This window comes from Dipodomys ordii, unplaced genomic scaffold, assembly GCF_000151885.1.
Source record: "Dipodomys ordii isolate 6190 unplaced genomic scaffold, Dord_2.0 Scaffold12, whole genome shotgun sequence".
Taxonomy (NCBI): domain Eukaryota; kingdom Metazoa; phylum Chordata; class Mammalia; order Rodentia; family Heteromyidae; genus Dipodomys; species Dipodomys ordii.
This window is the reverse complement of record NW_012267228.1, coordinates 18344880-18355092: the sequence shown is the minus strand read 5'-3', so window position 1 is coordinate 18355092 and position 10213 is coordinate 18344880. Positions and strand designations below refer to the sequence as shown.

General features: G+C 43.1%; 1 protein-coding gene across 1 annotated transcript in view; it reads right to left on the bottom strand.

Moving 5' to 3' along the window:
• Positions 1-348: 348 nt before the first annotated feature.
• Positions 349-10213, bottom strand: part of Adamts9 (ADAM metallopeptidase with thrombospondin type 1 motif, 9) — a 147408-nt gene continuing 137543 nt past the window's right edge. Inside the window, exons 35-37 of the mRNA XM_013010368.1 lie at positions 8755-8859; positions 4537-4631; positions 349-2131 (exon numbers count right to left, since the gene is read on the bottom strand). Of these exons, the coding sequence (XP_012865822.1) occupies positions 4542-4631; positions 8755-8859 (195 nt within the window). The 3' untranslated portion in view covers positions 349-2131; positions 4537-4541. The remainder of the gene's footprint in view (positions 2132-4536; positions 4632-8754; positions 8860-10213) is intronic.

Sequence of the window (10213 nt, the reverse complement as noted above, 5' to 3'; positions counted from 1 at the left end):
TAAAACTTAAATACCTGGAGGTTTTTTTTGTTTTGTTTTGTTTTGTGATGGTCCTGGGGCTTGAACTCAGAACCTGAGCACTGTCCCTGAAATTCTGTGCTCAAGGCTAGCGCTCTGCCACTGGAGCCACAGCTCCACTTCTGGCTTTTGGGGAGTTCATTGGTGTTAAGAGTCTCACAAGCTTTTCCTGCTGGGGCTGGCATTGTACCATGATCCTCAGATCTCAGCCTCCTGAGTAGCTAGGATTACAGGCATGAGCCACTGGCACTGGGCTGTGGGACACTTTTATTCCAACCTGCACTAAGTCTAGAAACCATGTGACACGTACGTGGTTTGGATGTGGTCATGGTATTTATTTATAATATACTTTCACAATGTGTTAATTAATTAATAGTGGAGAGTAATGCTTATTCATATATGGAATATACCTTTTCTTGGAGCACTCTGCATGGAGGGGGCAAGTCCCACCAGGTTTTCCTAATCTCTTTGGTTTGGGAAGTGCAGGAGGATTCTCGGGTTGAGTGCCCTGCATGGCCCACTGGTGCCAGCATCCGTCCCTTCAAGTCAGCTTGGAAGGGCACGTCAGCACTTCCAGTTTGGAAAGAAGTGACAGAAAGTGGATTCACAGAAGCCTGGAAAGACTCGAGTGCATTCGTGGAAGGTGTCTTCGACCCCACAGCTCACTTTTCACATGACATCACAAAACCCGCAGGGCACTGGGCTCACGGCCGGAACGTGGAGAGAAGTTCTGTCATTGGCCACTTTTCCCCATGACCCGGATGATGCTGATTCTCTTCCAGAACTCCTGTGGTATGCCGAGAAAGCCCGATGGCCAATCCCCGACGGCGCCTCCTCCGTCCTGAGTTCATGGGCAAGACAGTGAGAAACCCTTACTCTCCCAGTGTCACGCTGGTGGGGGTTGCAGAAGACCAAGGCACCATGGGTAGAAGCAAAGCATATTAACAACGGCGACGACAACCAAGTCCAACTCTCTTCCAAAGAAAACATGTCCAGAAATCAGGGCCCATAGCTGCTCTTATTCTCTCCAAGTGACACGTCCACTGGAAACTGTCCTCCCATCCTCCCTTTTAGTAAAAATGTTTCCATTTCGGAGCCTGAAGATCACTTAAAAAAAAATACAATAATAGCACCAAGGCAGCACACTTTTTGTTCTTGTTTTTCCCAGAGATCATGTGACACGGAATACTTCATATAAGGAATAGCTGGCACAGTCAGTGATAAAAGATCATTTTCCTACAGTTGCCAATAACTACCCTTATGGGGCTCTCATAGCACCTTGATGACGGCTAGGTTGTTTTAAAAAACAAAGACAAAAACAAATCACAATTGTTTTTTTTTAAAAAAAGGTAACAGGAACACATTTACAGCTAAGAAGTAAACAAGAGTGTACCGTGATGCAAGTCACCTTTGTCCCGGAAGGCCATAGAATGTAGGGTACGTAAAATGCAGCGGTCGGACTGCAGGAGCCCCGGGAAGCAAAGGCAGTCACAATAAAATCATTTTACGTACAAAAAATATTACATCACAATAAATAATTTCAGACATAAATATTAAACTTTACATCATTAGGATATTCCACAGGTTGAGTAAGCCCTCATTTAGAATATTTGGTGCGGTTGTGTCTCCCATTCCAGAGGTGTACAGAATGTGGAAGTAGCTGAATACACATAATAAGATTTTGGGGGAATGAAACTCAAAGGCTACACACGAAATATCACTTCTGTTTCAGATGCACCTTCTACACACTGCTGTGTGTACCAGGTCATGTTGCATAGGCATTTAAATAATGGTTGTGCATGAAGCCCGGTCTTGGTGAGGAATTTTTCTAGGTCAGGGGTCACACTGGCGATCGAAAGTTTCAGAAGTTGGAGCATTTCTGATTTCAGGTTTTCAAATCAGGGATGCTCAACCTGTATATATATTTATATATCTATATACATATCTATATACATATGTCTATATACACACATCCACACATTCACATATACACGTATACAGGTATACACACATGCACGCGCACACACATGCACACACACACACTCTAATTTAAGGTGGAGGTATTGCTTTACTATCCTTCATCCATCCCAGAATGTCTTCCTCTTCAGAGCATCTGAAATAAAGAAATCAGGAAATGTAAGTCTTCTGTCTCAAATGCCCTAAGTCAAGAGCAGGTAGAACAGTGATTTTTCTATGTAGAGTCAAGAAACACATGATTTTCTTTGGATTTAAGAAGTGTTACTGTTTTTATTTTTGTTCTAGTGACCTGGAAGTTGCAGGAAAGTAATGAAGAATAAAAAATTACTAGGATGAAATCGCCTTCTCTGAGATAATATTCAAATACTCAAGTATTGGTATATTGCTTTCCAAGCTTTTTATAATATATATTATGCATTTTAAATAATATGCATAGCATAATTTTCCTACCATCGACACTATGCAGATATAATATGTATATTGCATGGGTGCAAATACTACATACATGTCCTGATAATATGTTATGTATGGTATCATGTATTAGAATAACAATAGAACATATACAAAATGTATCTTATTGGATATAAAATATAACCAAATGTCAGGCAGGTCACCTTCAGCTGGCACAATAAAGGAGTGGCTCTGCGTTAACCCTTCCAAGGAAAAGTAATGAAAGATGGTAATCAAACAAAAAATTCAAATAAAATAATAACTGGGTGATACCTGCTGAATTTTGCCTACCCTGAGCCTATCTTCTTTATTCTAATAAATCTCTTCTAGTCCTTTGGAGACAGTCCCTCTTCTAACTGAAGCTACCATTTAACTTTACATGGATTCCCTACCTCAAGTGCCATGTACATTGTGATTGGCTCAGAAGCAGCCAGTCAGAGCCAGAGTTATTTTTTAGAATGAATGCTGCATGCTAAGAGTATTTATTTCAACCATCAGTTACAAGGAATATATATATATATATACATATACATACATATATATATATATATATATATATAAACAAATTTTTCCCTAGCACTGCCTGGCAACATAATTTGGGGAGACAATTTCCCTAAGGATGTAACAAGTTAAAAGCCATCACTACCGACGATTAATGACGGATAACTGTTTGAGCCTCTGTATCCATCCACCCCTAAACCTAAGACACTACTTAGAAATTTCAGTTATTCAACATATTACCTATATTCCCTTTACCCCTCACTGCAGAAATACTACTAATTTGAGAACATAATTCTGTAGCCAAATGTTTAATTACACATTAAAGTATGAACACACACATCTCAAATAGGCACTGTTGTCTCTGGATCTTAAAGACCTGTATAGGGTAATGGATGGACTGATAATAAAAGATATAATGGTGCTGGACACCAGTGGCTCACATCTGTAATCCTAGCTACTCAGGAGGCTGAGATCTGAGGATCAAGGTTCAAAGCCAGCCCGGGCAGGAAAGTTTGTGAGTCTCTTATCTCCAATAAACCACTCAGAAAACTGAAAGTGGCACTGTGGCTCAAGTGGAAGAGTGCTAACCTTGAGCTGAAGAGCTCAGGGACAGCATTCAAGCCCAGAGTTCAAGCCCCATGATCGACCAAAAAAATAAATAAATAAAAGATAATGGTGAGCCCTTCTCCCATGTAGGTGAAGAGACCAAAAGAAGAAAAGATAACCAATTCAGCTCAGTGTCCAGCAGAGGGAGCACTTGCTGGACTAATGTAGTGAGACCAGCCACTGCCAAATGTTCATGGAGATGTTCTGATGGGGTTCATTAAAGTGCAGATTCTAATCTTTTTGGTAAAGATTCAAAAAGAAAATCATGCATGTAAATTGCTTAACATGGCAAGCAGGGGATCAGTAAATGTCATTGTTATTATTACTGTTGTTGTTATTATTAAATTCCTAGGTAGTATTTATCAAAACGTGATCTGTGAGTCCCCCTGCATCAGAATTCCCTGTATTGGGCTGGACACCTGTAATCACCCAACAGGCTGATATCTGAGGATCAAAGTTTGAAGCCAGCCCAGGCACATGAAACTCTGTAAGAACTCTTATCTCCATTTAATAACCAGTAAAAATAAGCAAGAAGTGGAGGTGTGGTTCAAGTAGGAGAACACCAGCATTGACTGAAAAAAAGCCAGGGGACAGTGCTCATGACTTGAGTTCAAGTCCAAGTACTGGCACGCGCGCACACACACACACACACACACACACACACACACACACACACACACACACACTTCCCTGTATGAAAAATTCAGAGCCTGGATCTACTGGACTGCTAATGCAGAAGGATCTCTAGAGATAGATCACACTAGGCTGCATTTTCAATAGGCAACACAGAGCAATTGGATATATAAGACCTAGGACCCTCGTGCCCCAGAGTGAGGACACGTAGCTTCCATCATGTGAAGATAGATGAGTCGGTGGATAAAAACCATCACAGGAACAGATCAGCTTCAAGATGTTTCACAGGAAACCCAATTAGGCCATAGAAAAATAATTATAAGATGGGCAGACGGACATAGAAATACTTACCTTGGCTATAGAACTCGAACCTCCAGGCCAGTACCAGAGGATGGAGTGCATTTTCCACAGTAACCACCACATTTCCCTATGACTCGGGTCCCGTCCTGCCAAGAGACCACATCGTCATAGATTGCTTGCCTGCCAGATGTGTGCAGGATGTGTGCTGGCTGTGGAAGAAATTCGTTTTGCACACACAGCAGTCCGGCCTTCTGAACTGAAATGAAGCCCACACCTCACACTCATACTCAGCAGAATCTGCTAGGTGTTGAGTGGAGAAGAAAGACACTTGCTCCAGTGTGAGTGATTAGAAGTCTCAGGTTAGTCCTGGCTACTTTCCACTAGGAGGAACTTGGAGGAAGAGCTTCAGGGAGTTCCAGTTCCAGTCAGGTGCTTGATGGGTTTGATTGCCTATCATGGACTGAATCCTCACCAATTTCAAAATTGCTTTGTGAGGAGGACAATTTGAATTCCTTGCTTCATCCTACCACAAGGCAATTCAGTAGCTAAGTGGTAGTAAACTTTTTTTTTTTTTATTGTAGAGCTTGAACTCTGGGCCTGGGCGCTGTCCCTGCGCTCTTGAGCTCAAGGCAAGTACCCTACCACTTGAGCCACAGCGCCACTTACGGTTTTCTGGTTGTTGACTGGAGATAAGAGTCTCACGGACTTCCCTGCCAGACTGGCTTTGAACCGTGATCCTCAGGTCTCAGCCTCCTGAGTAGCTAAGATGACAGGCGTGAGCCACCGGTACCTGGTCTAATTTTTTTTTTTTTGAGCTCAGGACTAAGATTACAATTTTTTTTTTAAAAAATAAGAGCTGTTTCCAATCACCATAAGTGAACATTAGCTTTGCTACTGATTTGCTGCTGTTGCTTCTTCTTAATGAATTGAGCTGAGCAATCCAAAGCAAACCAGCCCATGGAGGCGGAGTTTATAATGTAGTAAACTCTTTCCAATAAAATGGACACTGTTGAAATCACAACTGATGCCAGCATGCTTTCACACTTCCTGTGTTTCCGGAAGTTAAACCAAGCAGCACCTCTCTCTACCACATGAGCTCACAGTAGCTGATTTTCTGTGTATAAATGGCAGTTCCTTATTATATTTTCACTTATTTAAGCAGGAAGGGATTTTGTATTTGAAGATCTATTTAACAAGGATGTTCAATCGAGAAGCTTCCATTTCAAGTGATTAATTTGCAATGTAATCATAGACTGGAAGGCAAATATCAAGAGAAACAAATGCTAATAGAATTCTATAAATGCTTGCCAAGTTATGAGCATGCTCAATTAAAGTTACATCCTTGTGGACAGCTATCTGGGTTCAGCAATCTTAATGAATGTAGGAAGAAACTTAGCAACATGAAACAAAATCTCATTTCAGATCCGCACTAATGGATGGCATTTCTTCACAATTAATGTCTGATAATAGAAAACGTTGAACAAAATATTTTTCCTCTGTTAATATTCCTCCCCCCACCCCCACTTTTTAACTGGTAGATTTGCATTCAAAAAATTTACTCTGTAAGATAGATGGAGGTGAATTTGATCAACATGCATTATATGTAAGTTGTAAATATTACAATGAATCGCCTATTTAGTATTAACTTACAAAAGTAAACGTTTTATTATTTTGAATTTAAATATTTTTGCCCATTCTTTTCTCCTTTTAATTATTCTTTTTTTTCCTTTTTGCTGGTCCTAGAGCTTGAACTCAGGGCCTGGGCACTGTCTCTGAGCTTCTTTTCGCTCAAGGCTAGGACTCTACCACTTGGGCAACAGCGTCACTTCGAGCTTTTGCTGTGTATGTGGTATGCAGAATAGAACCTAGGGTTTCATGCATGCTAGGCAAGCACTCTACCACGAAGACATCTTCCTAGCCCTATCCTTAAGTTTTAATGCTTTTGTATTATCTTTAAGCACTTGCCCAAAAGTGCTTCAATTCAACAAATCGGCTTACGAGAACAATGCATGTTGAGATTCATGTCACCCCTTCCATCATTTCTCACCCACATCTCCCAACCCCAACCATCTCCTCAAGTTACCTGATCCCATTTTCACACTGAATACACTCAATGTGTATTGGCCCACCCTTCTTTTATATGAATGCATATGTGATATTATCAGTTTTCTTTTGCTCCCCCAAATCTAAAATATTTACTCTTTGGTCTTTCACTAAAAAAAGGTTGCTGACGCCTGGCCTCAGCCTTACACTATATAACTTGGACCCCATTCCCCAGACTCCATCTCTCCAAAATAACTAGCAAAAAGCTGGACTGGAGGCGTGGCGCAAGCAGGTACAGTGCCAGGGGTGAGCATTGGAAAAAGCCAAGAGATAGTATGCAAGCCTTTGAGTCCGGGGAGGCAGTGTTTTAACAAGGCTGGCTGGAGATGCCAAGGCACAGGAGAATGAGCTTCCACAGGTTTCCTTTCTGCACACTTCGACCCAGCCTCTAGCGCAGGCTGGGCGGAAGAGGTGCGATTTCCCACAGCGTCCCCAGGGGGCGCTGCTCTGTGGACCACCATGTAAACCAGACCCCGGCCACAGGCTGCCAGGAGCTGGGCAATCCCAGTGTCTGGGTTTGCTCGCCGGGCCCTGAGATGAACTCTCTGAGCCCAGGCTCTCAGGGCTGTTGCAGAACAGCAAGGTCAAGAACAAAATAGCTGTCAGAACCCGTCCCAGTCGGTGCAGTTACCACTGTCTCCAGCAGGTGGCGCTCCAGTCTTGAATTGTTTTTGGCATCTGGGCTGACAAGTGCAGGGTTGATTGACATTTGGCTAACAGAACTGCGGTGTATGTGACACAGTATTGTTGGTGTTTCCTACCAACACGTTTCAGCCTGCTAATCTTTTTTTGTTCTTCTTAGTTATTGAAACATAATGAACATTTCAAAACATGTTATGCATGATAAAATTATATTAATTTTGTTTTTCAGTCAAAATTCTCTACACAGAAAAGGCATTTAGGAAACAAGACATGGAGCTGGGTACTTGGTGGCTTACACTGTAATCCTAGCTACTCAGGAGGCTGAGATCTGGAGGATCAAGGTTCAAAGTCAACCTGAGCAGAAAAATCTCTGAGACGACTTCCAAAGTAACCAACAAAAAAGCTGGGCTGGGGATATGGCTCAAGTAGTAAAGCAGAAGCCAAGCAAATGTGAAACCTTGAGTTCAAATCCCTACACTAGCAACTTCTTATCCTAACTGGACATTTTCCTCTCAATAAATTTGGGGTGAGGGGGGAGATTGAGCTGCTACTTAAGATCCCCATTTTGACTAGGTAGAAAAAAAGGGTTGGTTTTTTTTTGATAGAGTTGCCACTTTCAGCAACTAAAAGTATAAGCTGCCTAGTTAAATTTGAAATTTGGATAAAAACAAGTAATCCTAAAAAATATAAGCATGTTGCATGCAACCTGTAGGATATAGTGAAGAATCCTGCACTGTTTATTTGAACTTCAAATTGTGTGCTTTCTTGTCTTTTATCCAACAATTCTATTTGGGAATGATAACCAGTTTTCCTCTTCTATGCATATCTGCGGGGTCAGACACAGCAGGGCTGGTGACTGAGGGGATACCTATGCATCCATGAATCAAGCTCTGTCCCCATGTTGTGTGGACTCAAGACAGAAAGACAACTGTGGGCAGCCTCAGTTTCTGCCCAGGGTGGTGTTGGTGGTGAGAGTCTACTCAGGCTGGAGTTTCACTCTCCAGGGTTTCAGTTCCCTTTAATCTGAGAGAGAGAGAGGACCCTGGTCACCTGGTTTAAAACCTCTGGAGGACAGGCTAATGTGCCTGCAGGGAGGGAGGCCACACATTTCTCTAATTGTCCAGAAAGATCACCTAGCCCTCAGGAATTCTAATTGCTCTCAAAGAAACCCACCTCATCCTGTTCTCTGGGTTCACTAGTGAGTCGCTTGGGGACCAGATGCAAGCTATCTGAGCCCAGCCCCTCGACGCGACAGACCTGCCCTGATGTCACCTCCCAGGTATGGCTGTCTGCAACACTGAGACTTCACAACAGAACTCACCAGAAAGGTAAAGTAAGCCTTGGCACACCACCCATCTAAACACTTCACCCTGGATTGCAGGGTGGTTTGACACATGTGTTCCTTTAGCACTACCCCTGCAGTTGTGTGTGCGTGTGTGTGCGTGTGTGTGTGTGTGAAAGAGAGAGAGAGAGAGACAGGCACAGGAACACAACCTCCAGTCCCTAACCACTCAACCACCTTACCGGTGACTTCTTGATGTCAGAGACGGCGTAATTTCCCTGGGACAGCCATCTGGCAGAGTCGGTTAGGGACAGGCCTGTTCCGTACAGGTTGATGCTGAAGCGGCCCTGCAACAGATGACCAGCACAGATGACTTTTAGTTGACAGTGGCATCCCAGACAAAGGCAACCCAAGGCAAGGTGCTTGAGAAAGAAGCGTATTCATTCGTTATGACAGTCACTCATTTATGGAAGGTGTTTGGTTTCTGCTGGCGCTGGCTACTTTATGTTCATTGTCTCCCTTATCCTCTCGAGAGCTCCAGGAAAAAGATTTTTCTTTACAGATGGGGAAAACTGAGGCTCAGCAGAGGCGATGAATGCTCCCATCCACCCTGGGGATTCAGGAAGAGCTCAGCTCCTATCTTCCTGACTTCAAAGTCTTCCTTCCCAACCACCTCCTCTCAGCTTCCCTTGCCCAGCAATCCCGACGTTGCTCACAATTATCAGATTCCTTCAGGAACAAAATGCCACAGTCTAATTTTTCTAACAAGATCTAGCTGCCAAAGCTTGCTGGGCATCCAGCCCCCTGGGACATAAACACACTGCTGGTTCTAAGCACAGCAGGGCGTAACTTCAAAGCAGAGGTACTTCCCCAACATTGCCAGCAGAGGGCAGGCTCAGCCCACTCAACACAGCCAGGGACCACGCCAACAGCTTTCCCAACCTAAGGAAAGATTTCCCCAAAGCCCTAAGGGTACTTCAAGGGTGGCCTCCAGCGTGTCAAAGTTTATCTGTGTGTGTGTGTGTGTGTGTGTGTTGTATGCATACACCCACAGACTCCATCTGTTTCTCCTTCAAAGCCTCCCCAGTAAAGGGCAGTTTCGGAACTGAAAATGCTTTGAATGACCAGGATCCCTGAACCTGCTGATGTAATACTTGAGCAAAACCCTCCTCTATAAAGCCAGAGAGAAGGGAGGCGGCTCGCAGCCACACAGTCATGAGCCTCCACTGAGCTCTTCAACCCAGGGATTCCATTCTGGACATGCTCTTCAGACTCCCGACCTCAGTGTGCACATCTGTAAAATGGAAGGTAATGAAAGAGCTTCTAGCCATTGCACGACTGGTGTTTAGTAGATACTCCAAATACTGGCATTTGTCCCTCATTTTCTAATTGCTTCTCTTCAACCTAGCAGGGGCTTGGTATTGATGATGTATCTTTATCTAGCTATATCTAACTGCAAAGATATAACTAGATAAATAGATGACAGACAGATAGACAGACAGATATGTTTTGATACTAGGGCTTGAATTCAGGGCCTTAAAACTGTCCCTTAGCTTTTTCACTTAACAATGGTACTCTACCACTTTAGCCACAGCTCCACTTCTGGCTGTTTTTGTTTTTTTGTTTTTTTTTTAAATTGATTAATTGGAGATGAGTCTCATGGACTTTCCTGGCTGGACTGATTTCAGAACATGATTCTCA